General features: G+C 39.7%; 1 protein-coding gene across 8 annotated transcripts in view; it reads left to right on the forward strand.

Moving 5' to 3' along the window:
* Positions 1–14,805, forward strand: part of cdk5rap2 (CDK5 regulatory subunit associated protein 2) — a 73,879-nt gene that overhangs the window by 24,760 nt on the left and 34,314 nt on the right. For 6 of the 8 annotated variants that reach the window (XM_007256568.4, XM_015607671.3, XM_007256569.4 and 3 more), the window contains exons 1-17: positions 245–1,668; positions 1,821–1,955; positions 2,955–3,074; positions 4,007–4,099; positions 4,205–4,423; positions 4,522–4,692; positions 4,819–4,929; positions 5,956–6,093; positions 6,221–6,400; positions 7,647–7,841; positions 8,025–8,216; positions 9,082–9,214; positions 9,316–9,458; positions 9,919–10,035; positions 10,132–10,281; positions 10,397–10,509; positions 11,982–12,121. In XM_007256568.4, the coding sequence (XP_007256630.3) occupies positions 508–1,668; positions 1,821–1,955; positions 2,955–3,074; positions 4,007–4,099; positions 4,205–4,423; positions 4,522–4,692; positions 4,819–4,929; positions 5,956–6,093; positions 6,221–6,400; positions 7,647–7,841; positions 8,025–8,216; positions 9,082–9,214; positions 9,316–9,458; positions 9,919–10,035; positions 10,132–10,281; positions 10,397–10,509; positions 11,982–12,121 (3,511 nt within the window). In that variant the 5' untranslated portion in view covers positions 245–507. Of the gene's footprint in view, positions 1–244; positions 1,669–1,820; positions 1,956–2,954; positions 3,075–4,006; positions 4,100–4,204; positions 4,424–4,521; positions 4,693–4,818; positions 4,930–5,955; positions 6,094–6,220; positions 6,401–7,646; positions 7,842–8,024; positions 8,217–9,081; positions 9,215–9,315; positions 9,459–9,918; positions 10,036–10,131; positions 10,282–10,396; positions 10,510–11,981; positions 12,122–14,805 lie in introns of those variants that run through there. The other 2 variants (XM_007256572.3, XM_049466169.1) reach the window with 1 other exon arrangement.

Genomic DNA, 14,805 nt, shown 5'->3' on the forward strand with positions numbered 1-14,805 from the left:
TGTTGCACCTGACCTCAGTGCACTGGGGCATCAGTGGCCCAAATAAAGCTCTCTTCTCCTGGACACCTGGAGATAGAGAGGTGGGGGGGGATTACTGTGCGTAGGTGGGTGTGTATGTGTCTTCCCTCATGAATGTGTTGGTCGCTGTGTGCGGCTCTCATTGGATTTTGCTGCGTGTGTGGGTGGATTAGAGGCTTTATATCCTGCGTGGCTTGAGCTCGGGGCTCAGAACGGATAGCTGGGAGCGAGCAAGAGATAGAGACGATTTGAAAGAGAGCAAGAAAAATGAGAAAACAGAGCTCTAAAGGATGGACACAAGCTGGTTTGCTTTCAGGGAGGACCTGTGGACTGGATGTTTTGTTGGGTTTTTGCAGTGATGATGGTCGGATCTTGTAGAAATTGTAGAAGAGTTTTGTGCTTCTGGAAGCTTTGACGTATGGTCAGGATGCCAGAGTGAGTCGCCGTGGTTGTGTGCGTGTGTGTGTGTGTGTGTGTGTGTGTGTGGTCATGAGGGAGCCGTGCCGTGTGTGTGGTACGTGTGTGCTGGGTGGGCAGTGTCGCTGGTTGTTCAGTGCATGTGGGCGTTTGCGGCTGGCCGTGGTCCTGTCCCATGTGCTGGGGTGTGATCTCCATCGGGATGGACGTGGCGAATTCCTGTGTGGGAAGTGCGTGTTCTTGCTGGAACGTGTGGTGCAGTGCGATGTCGCTATTGGCAACCTGCTGGAGGCCCACGCTACACAACTACAGCGCCTGCACAATGAGAAAGATGGATTGAGCACGCTCATATTACACAAATACAGACAGAACAACCCACTGGAAGCCATCAGATCCAAAACAGAGAAGAGCAAGAACCAGCAAGATCTTGGTCAGGTTAATGAGAATGACTTTAGAAAGGGCCAAGAACAGGAAAACCAGTCAGCACAACATGGATCACACCAGCGTAGCCGCCAAGCACCTCAACAACAGCAGAAACGTCTGCAAAACCAAAGCCAGTCAAAGAACAAGAGAATCGAGACCAAACGTCTTGCGGAACCATTCCAAAAGATGCAGCCAAGGTTCCAAGACCGGAGGCTCAGTTCTGGACCCCAGCATCAGTCCACCAGAAGAGGAAGTCCAGGCTGTGGTCAGATGAGGCGCTGTGTCAGTCTTGAGCCATTGTGTAGTGGACTCGCAGGAGAACGCTCCTCCTCATATTCTGGGCGTAGTTTGCTTCCTAGAAGAAGTCGGGAGGCGGGGTTTAAATCAGGAGGGATGCTGGGATCTGGAGTTCAGTCTCGGAGTCAAGAATACTCTGAAATTATCCATAAGAGGACAACTTTAACTTCACGCTCGGTTTCCCTCCAGTCACTCACTCTAGAGCACTCTGACCACACCCCTCTCACAGCCCCGCCTCACCGACAGTCAAGCTCACGCTCACGCCCACGCCAAGGTTCCTCTTCAGCTGCCTTGGAAACATCATCACTAGTTTACGATTTTTTGCAGCTATTGCGTAGCGCTAGGGTTCGCCCACTCCCACCACATACCGGCAGCAGGATTCCTGTCTTAACCCAACCAAACGGTGTTTACACGAGTACCCAAATGGGCGGGGCTAGAAGAGCAAAAATGGAAAAAGCTCTGAAAGAGCTGGAGGAGGGGTTTCGTGATGAATATTTGCCTCTCAAACAGGAGGTACATCTTAAGAAGTCTCCTCTATTGTCACCTTTTTATTAAGATGTTTGTCCTACAGTCACATGTAATAATAAATAGGATATATGCATTTAATAATAGTGTGTTTTTTATAGGTCTTTAAATGCTTATGTATTCATGTTTTATTTACGCAGGTTTCTCTGGCAAAGGAGGGTGAGCTGACCAGGCTACAGCAGATGACCAGACAGATGACTGAAGAGCTTAACTCCGCCAAGAGCAGCAGCCAAATGCTCAAACTCAAACTAGAGGACATGGACAGAGAAAACAAGGTACAGGTGCAAATTAGGTGAAAACTTTATGCCAAAACCAAACAAAATAAAAAACTTTGGCCCAAGGCTTAATAGGTGAACATGTTTGTTGCAGGTTTTTATTCACTTTACCACTTTCTTAATTTTTTTATCACTAAACACATTAAAATTAATTTGCCTACATGTGTTAATTTTGCTTTTTGTTTAGTTTTTTTAAGAAAAAGCTATTAAAAATGGAACACTTGTTTTTTTATTATTTATTTTAAAAGACAATTATCTTTTATCATCCAAATCAATTTTGTCTTTTAGAATGTTTTTCCTAAATTTATAAAAAGTCAATTATAACAGGAAAAACAAAACAAAAACACTCACATGTCTGGCAGTTAGGAATTTTACAATTTTCTTAAGCGTGGGAAACATAAATATATAAACCACCACTGCTTAAACACTTAACCTTTATAATAGTCCAATAGACAAATCAACAGAGCCCAGTCAATTCACCTCAGCAGTGCTACTATAAGCATGAATGTACCTCAGCAGTGCTACTGTAAGCATGAATGTACCTCAGCAGTGCTACTATAAGCATGAATGTACCTCAGCAGTGCTATTTTAGTCATAAATTTATCTCAGTAGATCTATTTTAGTTATAAATTTTTTTAATAAAATAACCTCCATCATGCTATTTTCATATTTCATGTTAGAGTGTAATCAATACAGAAAAGGTTCCAAATTGTTTAGGTAAGGTGTGGTGTCCATGCAGGAGGCATACCTTTACCTTAATTATCCAGATAATTATCTGCTATCTTCACACATGCACTCATTCTGACATTAACTAGACATTGTAATAGGAGAGCTGTCAGGATAAAGTCTTTGTAAAGTCTGGTACAACTGATACAGATATTTGTGATCATACTTACAACTCTGGATATGTCTGAAAATGTTCAGGGTAAGATTTTCAGTGTTTCTTATTAGACATTCCACTTAACATTTACAATCGCTATTTCCATATGGTTCCTGCAGGCTCTTTCAGGACAGCTGGAGGAGCAAGAAGGTGAGCTGACTGCAGAGAAGAGAAATGCTGTAAAACGAGACAAAACCATCCAGGGCCTCAGCCTACTGCTCAAAGAGAAAGAAAAAGAGGTATGGAGAATTACTGAAGGGTGGGGTCTTCTGAGTGGTGCGATAGTGTAAGCGTTGCTGCTGTCATCCAAGTTGGTGACACGGATTCTTCCAGCCATAGTTATCTGTGTGGAAAGGATGGCTGTCTCCATCAGTCAACATTATGCTAGCAACACAGGCACCTGTTAGCTAACCAGATATGTAAGCATTTTCCTCCTATGATCATCATTTCAGTCATTTTTCATGATACTAGTAATGCACTCCAAACATCTACAAATATCCAGGATTAAAGTAAAATAAATGATCCATAGGCATTAATGGTCTCATTCTATCGATTTTTCATTCATTTTAAAATGTCCAGTGGGGAGGGAGAAACAATAGTATTTCGGCTCTTGCTCATGAATATTCATACATGGAAACATATCGCCTCTGATTGGCTAACTGCGACAGCAGGAGGCAACGAGATGGACAACAGTTAGAAACCTTTTTTTTTTTTTTTTTTTTTTTTAATAAAGACCTTTTTACACTAATAACAGTTTTTGCAATGTCATATGTTGCTTTAAAACAGTTGTAATGACCTGCTAAGTGCAGTTCAGCCACTGATCTAGTCTTACATTTTCTGAAAAAATGCAAAATCCACTGGAGATCCTATGTAAACCTATAGTTACACACAGACTAGTGTAACTAGTGTAAACAGAACTGTTTTAAACATTCACCTATCTATCTCAATTGCACTTCGATGGTGGTGTTCCATAGACAAATTCTAACCATTTGTTCCTTAGCTCTGAATTACTGAGCAAAGCATAGAACACTGATGTGTTATTTGCACAAATAACACAGGAACGAACTGCCATGCTGTTCGTACCTAGAGCTGCTTCTTTGCAGCTCTAACAACACTTCATGCTGTTTTCTCTCTTAGTTCTCTCTTTAATCTTGTTGTTTCTCTCTTTCAGGTGGAGGAGTTGTATGGGAATCTTGAGGATAAAGATCAGGCTCTAGCTAAAGCCAGAGAAGCTCTCCACAAAGCTCAACTGCAGAAGTACCAGGCAAGCAGAACAGCTGGGATTTTGTAGTTGTGTGCGTGTATGTGTATATAGTCGGTGTGATATTGATGATGCTGTGCTAAATAAATACGTCTGTGATTGTTGTAGGGAGCAGAGGAGCAGCAGGCTTTGTTATTATCCCAGCAGGCCGAGTTGTCGCGGCTTCAGACTGAGGCCCACACGTCTCTGCTGGAGGCTCAGAGGCTGCAGAGACTGCTGGGCAGCAGAGATGCTGAGCTGGCCCTCCTCCAGCAGGACAAACTGCACCTCGAGCAGGAGCTTGAGCTGTTACAGCAGCAGAAGAAGAAAGCAGACAAGACTATCAATGTCAGTGACTCATAAAATAGCAGTTATTATTCCTTATCAGATTTATTTCAGCTTTTTTAACAATGCTTTGATGTCGCTTGCGTTCTTTGGTTTGGCAGGACCTGCAGAACCAGCTGAAAAAGCTGAATGGAGAGCTGGCAGATCGGGAGAACAATCTAGAACATCAGCAGCGAGAACAGCAAGAGCAGACCCGCGCAACTGAACACAAGATGCAGACCACGATACAACATCTCACCACTAGCCTTACACACAAAGAGCAGCAGCTACAGGTTCGTACACACACCCAGACCTGGTTCTATCTCTCACACACACACAAAACAAGTCTATGGTGGCTTTATAAAGACACTATACCTTTTCTCTATACCTCTATACCTTTTCTCTATACCTTTTTTTAGGATTATATGAACATGGTGCGAGATCTGGAGCAGGATCGAGCTCCTGGAGGAAGTGATGCCATTCTCACTAAGCTGAGAGAGAGGCTGAGGGAAAAGGAACATGCTCTGGAGGTTAATTTTTCTTTTTCTTTTTTTTTTTTATTTGTGTTACGAAACTGCTCACTTACCTCTTCTTACCATTCAATTCAATTCACCATCATCTTGGATTCACAATTCAAATTGTTCCTGATATTTGGAATACTTTTTGAATACAAACTTTTTTTTTTTTATATTTCTTAACTGAATAAACAATGTGAAATGCACCTTATATAAATGCTCTGTGTATACATATTTGTAGAAAATAATATTTTATAATTAAACAAACTACTGTGCAGTTTAATTTCTTAAATAATTTAATTATTTTTCAAGTGATCTAGAATGGAAATATCTTTGTATAAGACATATAAGATAAACAGTGGTAAACACTAATGGAGTAAATGTAAAAACTCTACTTAAAAAGATTTTTCTTGTATCTTTACTCTATGTATTAACATTTTGGTGAATGTAATGTACATTCATTTATCTGCATTTCAAATGACAATATCTTATTTTTCACTACTACTACCTTATCCAAAATCTATTGCTTCTTTTGACTTGTGAAGTCTGGTTGACTGAAGTCAAAACTCTTTTAAAAAGAAGTCAAAAAAAGACCCAGTGCTGTGTGGAGGCATTGGGCACCAATTGCTGCACGAACCACAGCTCTCCAGGTTAAGCCCCGGCTCCTACAAGCTCTGGCTGTGATTGGCTACAGTGTAAAATGATTGACCTCCACTCTTTGCTTACGCCCACTGGTTCCCCGGCCTGGACTAGTGAAATTCATTGTTCAAACAATGCAACTACATGAGATTTCATACTAACAGAGTGTGGAATCATCTCTTCTCGCGTTGCACATGATCAATTTTTTCTGTCATGATAGACTGTTAAACCCCTATATCTTTGTTTGTCAGACACAACATAACATTGCATGTTTGTTTTATATTAAAATACTGTTTCAATATGTAGAACTGTTCTGTTAACCTTATTACATGTTATACTGTTATGTTTAGTTTATTGGGATAATTAGGTGTTGATTGCATTGCTGTGTGTTGGTGTGTGCAGAAAGCACTAGATGAGAAGTTTGCAGCTGTGGAGGAGAAGGAAAATGAGGTGCATCTGCTGCAGTTGAGTGTCCGAGAAAAGGAGAGGGACCTGGAGCGCCTCAACAACCTGCTCACACACAACGAGGAAACCATCAATGTATGTGTGTGTGTGTGTGTGTGTGTGTGTTTATGATTTGAAAAGACAGTGAAGAAACTGATTCAGCTCTTTAGAGAGACAGTACATGAGCTAAACTGTGCGTATGTTTGTGTATCCCAACATGCAGAGCTTTGATTCGTTGCTGAAGGAGAAAGACGTGGAGCTGCAGCAGCTGCTAAACTCTCTGAAGAACGCTCAGCGCTCCAAACAGGAGAGTGAGGAGAACCTGCAGAGAGCTCTCAGAGAGAAAGACTCCATCATCCAGCAGCTGCAGCACACACTGGAGCTTAAAACCAAAGACATGGAGGTAACACACACACACACAAATTCTCACACACACACAGACACTCACACACACATTCAGACATACATGTACACAGTTTCTAAATATCTAGAGGAGTGGAAATGTGGTAGTCCCACTTAAACTATACATTACACTACAAATAGACTGTCAAAATAAGAGTCACTAATACAAACTAAGCATTAATAGAAATTGAAAAGCAAGAAACTAAAAGCAAAAAAATCTTGATCTTATTTATCTTATTTATCTAAATATTGCTAATTCTTTGCACATTTTTGGTTTGAAAAATATTTATATAGCTTTTATATTAGCACGTTAATAAAAACAGTGAATTGTTTAATACAGTATTCATCTTTATTGTCTTCATTTTTATCTATCAACGCATAAAACAACCAAAAACCAACAAGCTATGTTAAATTCTACGTAAAAATCATTCTCGGTATTGTATTCATTTTGTAACAAGAATTGTATCATTATGTTTATTAGTATTTCTTTTTTTTCTTCATTAAAAGTATCGAGACAATTAAGATGTATAGACACTGTATACAAAAAGCATGTTTTTTTAATCTCTCTTTAGCCCTATCTGGACGGGATTAGTTTCTCAGGGGGTCCTGGGGTAATTTTCTCTTTTATGGGGGTCCTCTGTGATTTTATTCCAGTTCAGAACCATGTATGTATTTTTCTCAGATGTCCTCTGCTGTGGTCCTCCGGTAATTTTATTCCTGTCCGGATCCACTGCCCCTCACAGTAATTACACTTTTGTCGTGCGTTTCCACAGAGATCCACATAAACACAACAGTGAATGCAAATAGAGGAGCTACTCAACGCAATGTCGTGACCGAAAAAGCAACAAAAAAAAAAACTCACTGGTCCTCCTGTGTTTTTAATTGCAATCCGGATGCAAAAGTTTTATCACTGAGTAGAAGTGTGTTTCCACAGACGTCCCCCTGAGTTACTAATCCTGTCACGATAGGGCTTTTTCTTGAATAGACTTCCCTAATAAATAAACAAACAAAAAATACTCAAGCTAAATATAAAGGCTGATATGCACAGTAGTTAATTAGACACTAATGACAATATCATAATCTAATTCAAAATAGTATTCATAATCCAAATTATGGTTTATTTGTTTTAATAATCAATAGATTATTTGGTTTAAATAATAAATGCATTCTAAAGGAGTCACTCTATTAAAAGCACTGTGATGACACTTGTGTTCCTCTTTCTCTTCTTCACTCGTCCTCATTCGCAGGAGATGGCCAGCACAGTTCTCAGCCGCTCAGAGTCTCAGGAGCGTGAGCTGGTGGAGCAGATGAGTCAGAGGATGAAGGTGACTGAGGTTATGATGAGCGAGGCGGTGAAGGACAGAGAGAGGCTGGTGTCTGAGAACCAGACTGCTGTAGAGAACCTGCTTGCTACTATCAACAGCAAAGACCAGCTGCTGAAGGTACTGAAAAAAACACATACACACATCCAGCCATCTAAACATCTGCTACCGAATGTGACTAATACATGTACACACACACAGACATACATTTAATGCTGCCATTGATGAATGGGCAATATGCTCATATGTGACTGGAATATGTATAACCTGTTTAAGTGTGTGTTTCTCTGACCGTCTATGTAGGAGTGTGCAGAGCGGCATGCACAGGCTCTGTCTGATCGAGCTGCAGAACTGCAGAATCTGCGCAGACAGCTAACAGAAGCCCAGTTGCAGCTCAGCAGCTCTCAGAAACTCAACAACACAGCAGCGCAGGACGCCTCCTTAGAGACAGCCAGACTCCTCGCTGCACTGGCCGAAAAGGACGCCGTCATCAATGTGAGCCCTTTAGATCTTTCACATGAAGATTATGACTGACATGTTTTAATAAAGATATAGAGCAGAGACGCTTTAAAATTATTTTTTTTGGCCTAACCTGAAAACAATGAAACATGGCCAAATACAGAATACAGTGTTCTGCTCTGTCCTCAAATATCACTGTTTTGGTTGGATTATTTATTCTGTGACAGTTTAAGGCATATTCAGCTGAATATGAAAGTGCCAGAAAGTGACATGTATGAATGTGCACACAAAATAGCTTTAAAAAAAACATGTTATTATCAAGTATAGTGTCTTGTACATTGACCTAATTGCAAAAGTAAGATATGTAATTAAAATATTAATTAAACCTTATTAAAATATAAAATATAATTATCAAAATCCTTTAGAGATGTATTTTTTTTTTGCATTGATATGTGACGCCAAATCCCATCTATGCTTTAATTTTTTTTTATATTATAAATCCATAATATTTAAGTTAAAATACACATTATAGTTGTGTTGCTGGATTTTACTCAGTCCTGTTACCGTAACGCATTACCCCGTCTGATACATCTGGAACATTCTACAAGTCATCAGCTGGTTCCTCTGAAGACCATGAGAAGACCAAAATTAAGTCTCCTCATTTGCTTTTCTATATATTTGATCTTATTGTAAATCTGACTGAGGAGGTCAATCTCAGCACTCTGTCCTGTTACCTAAATTCATTCTTAGATATTACTGTTTATTTTAAAATACAAATCCCTAAAATGTACTGAGTCACCTCTTGCTATTAGCATAGCCACCATTTAGCTAATTATCATGTTTTTGCTAATTCTATGCTAAAACCTCATTAAAGAAGTAATGTTTTTGTCTTTTGGTGCAGAAACTGTTAGAGCGTGGCCAAGACAGAGATCGTTACCTGGCTGAGGTAAAGGTGGGTGAAGCTCCACCCCCTCAGGTATTAGAGCTGAGACAGACCATCCAGGTTCTGCAGGAGAGGCTGGAGGAGAGAGAGGGTAAGTCTGAGTGTTAATGGTGAAGTAGATTATTTTTATTTATTTTTTTAACTCTTTCCAATCCAGAGTAATCTTTTGATTTGGTAATCTTATAATTTTAGCTGAGCTGTCGCGACGTAACACTGAAGAGAACCTGGAGAAGACCCTCACAGGCAGTAAGAAATCTGCTGTAATACTGAAGAAAGAACTCGCCCAGAAAACAGATGCCCTCAACAGCGCTCTAAAGAGGGAGAACCAGCTGAAGGTTGGTTGGGATGTGCTTTTTCCTGGGGGTTTAATAATCTCCTGAGACTCAGAAGAAAATTATATTTGTGTCATGTCGATTTGTTTTATAATTTATTTACTGAAATGGGAAAAAAGTTCACATACAAATTGAAAAATAATTTTTACTTTCTTGATTTCTTTATCATATGTCCCTTTTAGTGGACATTGCTTGCTTTTAGATTTTAGGGGTTATGTAATGATATTGTATAATTATTTATGTTGTTTTGGAAATTGAAAAAAATATGGAAGCCAGTAAGTCCTGTTGTCCACTACAGTGGACACCTGAATCAAAGCTTTGACTTGAAAGGTTTAAAATTACTGCAGAATGACCTCTTGGCAGAACAGGATTCAGACCTAGGTCCACCTTAATATTAGTATTTACCTCTTTGGACTGTTGTTTCTTGATGAATTGATGGATTTTGTGTGTTTCTGTGTTGTAGATGTCTCTAGCTGATCTGCAGTCAGTGGTCTCAGAGTTAGAAAGCCAAGTAGAGGGTCAAATAGCCAACGTTGAGTCCCTCACATCCACTCTCAATACTAAAGAGGAAATTATTGCTGTAAGTATAGCCATTTCTTACACACACGCGCACACACACACACTTCTAACTGGAATATTGAGATGTTTAATCAGAGGTCTTTGGTTTGGATTGTAGGAGCTACAGCAGTGTTTAGCTCAGAGAGGAGAGAACCAGAACCGTCCAGCTGCAGTTCAGGACCAGCTCTTTCAGCCTACAGATGAACGCAGCTTCCCCTCCCTTCCCCAAAGAGAAAGAACAATTATTGGTGGAGACAGTCAGCAGGAGGTACCGCTATACTAACACACACATAAAAAAACTGTATTAGTTTGTCTGTGCTTTTATAACATATATATTCTCAGTGCTGGGCTCAGTGCTAAGCTCAGTGTTTTAACCCACACAGACGGTGCAGTCACTGGGTGATCTGCGTTTGGAGCAGGCGGAGCTAAACCGCATCCTGAGGGTGGAGCAACAGCTGTATTCTAATCTGGTCAGAGCAGTCAAAGAGCAGGACAGGTAAATCCGGTCAATGTGACTATTCAACCAAGGTTCATTTTTCATCATTTCATACATTTAATTTAAGTCAGGAGAAGTCTATGTTTTATGGCTAATTACAGATTATAATGCACTGTTGTCAATCTGTTGCTCAGCATACTTTGTTAATCTATTTTCACCCTGTTCTTCAATGGTCAGGACCATAATCAAGCAAATAAGAGAAAGGAAAAAAGTGAGATTTTTATTTCTGAAGGCATTTTTAACAAGTTAACAGGGATACTGGAACAGTGTTTTGTGGATTATGGATAGTTGAGACCAAAATTGATCTTGTTGCTGCATTCCAGCATAAAAACGTCGTCCATTCTGTGAAACATGATGGTGGGAGTATTTTGCTTTGGGCCTAATTTGCTGCATATATGCCAGGATGGCTTTCCTTTGTTGATAGAATTTCAACAATAAATTGATCAGCAATTTTTCAAGGCATCTGTTGCTGAGCTGAATCTCAAAGAATTTTCCATGCAGCTAGACAATGACTCTAAGTCTAAGCCATTCTGCCAAAAATGTGTTAAAGCAGAATAAAGTAAAGAATATACAGCCTTAGTTATAAAGATATAGCACTGAGTGCTAGGTAAAGTTAACCCTTAAACTTTCAAAACGCTCAATGTTATACTATTAGAGGTGAGTATCCAAGAAACGTTATCAGTGCTGCCCAACACCCCCCCCCCCCCCTTTCAATTAAGATTAGGATTTAAACCTATAGTTACTTACACAAGATCGCTAACATTAAATAGCCGATGTAAACAGAGCTGTAAGCTGACAGTGTGGCTCTGCTGCAGCCTGAGTTCACCGCTGCCTGTGGCCGGTCCCGAGCCGAGGTGGGTGAGGCCATGAACTCATGGGTTGACATAGACACGTGTGCTTTTCCTGATCAACTCTTCTGAGTTTTTCTTTTACTAGCTACTGCAGAAAATGGAGGTTGAGGAAGAGTTTCATGTGCAGCATCATATACAACTAATCTAGAGACCTAATGTTTTTTACAAAGAACAAAAAAAACAGATTTCAGTGGAAGGGCACTTTTATTATTGTGGAATGGCCAAGTTAAAGTCTTGATTTTAGTCCAATTAAAAAAGTTGAGGAAGGACCTGAATCAAGCAGTTCAAGGGAGTTAAACCACCAGTGTAACAGAGCTAAAGCTGTTTAATATGGAGAAATAGGCTAAAATTCTGATGTACAGGACTGATCAACACATTACTGGAAACACATACTTTTTATTTTTGCTAATGACCGACACAATTGAATAATTTTCCTCAATAAATAAATGACCAACTATAGTATTTTGTCACATTTGCTTGGTTTGGTTCTTATTACCTAAATGTAGGACTTATGTTGTAGTTTGTTAGCCAGATTTATGCAGAAATAGATTTTTTTTTGTGTATTTTATATAGATATTTTTTACATGGTGTATGTCTGCATATGTGTGTGATGATTTGCAGTGCTCAGAGATTACAGGCTCTGCAGCTGGAATTGGCGGCGCTGACTCTCCTCAGGCAGCAGCTGGAGGACGGCATCCGCAGCAACGAGGAGCTCAGAGAGCAGCTGCACAGAGAGATCCAGAGAGCCAATCAGAGAGAAGGTGTAGTACCACAGGCTCAAGGGCAGCCAATCACAGAGTGCATTCTGACCATAGACTCCTCAGAGGGCCAGTCAGAGTGTTAGAACATAATATGAGTGTTTAAAGAGTTTAAGGAGCATTAAGCTTGTTGCACTAAACTAAACACAGCCATATATAACCATTTCATATCTACATATAAAAAATACACATCACATTTATTTATTCATAAATCATTGGATAAGAAAGTAAAATGGAAAATTTGTAGTTTTTTCATTAGAAAGTGAAATCCTATCTTGTCTGAGCACACTGTGGAACACGTCAAATTATTCCATTCGCCACTGATCAGAATTAATTTATATAATTCCATTTAACACTCAAACACACTACGCATTGCTGTCTTGCTAACCCCTCACTCAGCTGCTGGCTCTGTGGCTGCTGTTTCTGTTTTTGGTGATTGTTTGTACATTGTCCTGTTTCTTTTTATTTGGGTGCTTCATTATTGTGGAGTTGATTGATTTATTTATTTTGACATTATTCTTTCTCTTTATCTCTGTGTTGATGTTTTGTTTGCATGCTAACATTCATCCTTTCCTACTCTTTCTCTGCTTGCCTCTCTCTACACCAATGGCTTCCTTCATGCCTGTTTTTGTCTCTCTTTTTTTTTCTTCTTTCTTTCTCTCAATATCTGTGCTTCTACTTTTCTCCTTTTTTGCTTCTGTGAAATCATTTCATCCCTGAGGACAAAATAGCCCTCAAATAAAACATGCTTTCTGTGTGTCTGTCTCTCCCATGTCAATACACTTCTTTAGTACAAACTAACACATACACACACACATGATTTTAAATAGATTTTTTAGTAGTATTTCTAACTCATAAAGGTGTAACAGTACATACAAGTCATGGTTTATTAAAGTAAAGTTTATTACATGAAATGTCTGTAGAAAAGCATGAACAATGTAGTGTAGTGTAGTTGAAGCTTCTGCTGGTTGGCTGCTATATGATGTGTAGCTCCGCCCATCCACATATCAGGAGAATATGTGCTAGAACAGATGGAATGTGTCCATTTTCAACTCATCCATGCAGTAAACACACACATACAGACTAATGAGCACACATATATACACACTAGGGGTGTCACGATCTCGATATTTTATCGAAATCGAATCGAAATGAGGTCACGATCTCGAGTATCGAAGTCAAAAAGAGGATCGACGATCCCTCCCGCGCGCGCTACGCAAATGGCGCGGCACCAACACAGCGCATCCTATTCATTTAAATAGAGATAGCCACTGCATGAGCGCAGTCGGCGGGAGTGTGATCACTGTTTTTATCTGTCCAACGGGGGAGGGGGGGCGGGAGTTGGGCGCGCAGGTTTTGTATCTGTATCTAACGGAGGGGTGGGTGCGCGCAGGTGAGAGCGTGTGAACTCGCTGAAATGCGTGTGTCAGTGTGACTTGAGAACACTGACTATAGATCACAGTGAGGTGGATTAAAAATCTTAAACTTATAATTGACTACACCTGTTGCTTTCCATTGAATTAAAAAAACATCTTTCTCTCAGATAAAGTAAACACAAGCGTGTTTCTGACTAAAATAAAAGCTTTTCAGGAGAGATATAAGTTATGTGTAAATATTTATAAGACAATACCCACATCACTTATCTAACCAGCCTGTACTGATTTCTGCCCCCCAATAATGCTTTCAATAACCTCTTGTAAGCCAGGGGTTACACTCTAATAGCCTTTAATAGTCTTCAGTAGCCTTTAAAAGACTTACCTGGCGGCCGTGGTGTGTCCACTAAACTCCGTAGTTATAAACATCCTGAGGTTAGCAGCGCGCTAACTGACCTGTTTATAATGTAATCCGAGCAGTGCCTCCGTGTCGGCTGTTCTAACCTGCTGCTGTTAGCTGCTTGGGCTGAAAGATGAACTGTAGTGAGCTGTATTATCCGGTTTGTGGGGTTAAAACCTTTATTTGTTTACAGAAACAGTAAAAACGGACTGGCTGAGCTCTGTAGCCCGTGGCTGGGCTGTACTGAAGTAGTGACTGAGTGAAGAGAGCGAAGAGTGCTGCTGCTGCTAGTGGTTGGATGAAGAACTGCAGCTTCATGTAATGAGCAGTTTCACCAGCCATCCACACACAGCTCTGATAAACTGCTTGTTTTAATAGTGCACACTGTTGCTACCAAAAAAAGTCACTAGATGGCATTACCATATATATCTTAATAAATAATAATAATAATATTTATAATAATAATAATAATAATAATAATAATAATAATAATAAATATATTATTTAAATTTTATGAGGCATAAAATAATAACAAGAAAAAAAAACAAGAAAATCGAGAATCGAATCGAATCGTGACCCTCAAATCGAAAATGAAATCGAATCGAGGATTTAGAGAATCGTGACACCCCTAATACACACACAAAGAGACACATAGAGCCCGGAGCGGTGGGTAGTCATCACTGCAGTGCACAGTGAGCACACAGATACACACTCATGCCCAAGGGGTCTGGCTCCACCTTTTCTCTCTTCTGCCTAGCATGTGATGGAAGATTTAACAACGTGGTGGAGAAATTTGAGTTAAAAAAATTAAGACAAAATTGGAAAAAATTATGAAACCACTTTAGTTTCTGAATCAGTTAAAAAAATCTCTGATTTTGCTATTTATAGGTATATGTTTAAGTGAAATGAACATT

This window comes from Astyanax mexicanus, chromosome 17, assembly GCF_023375975.1.
Source record: "Astyanax mexicanus isolate ESR-SI-001 chromosome 17, AstMex3_surface, whole genome shotgun sequence".
NCBI classification, from domain to species: domain Eukaryota; kingdom Metazoa; phylum Chordata; class Actinopteri; order Characiformes; family Acestrorhamphidae; genus Astyanax; species Astyanax mexicanus.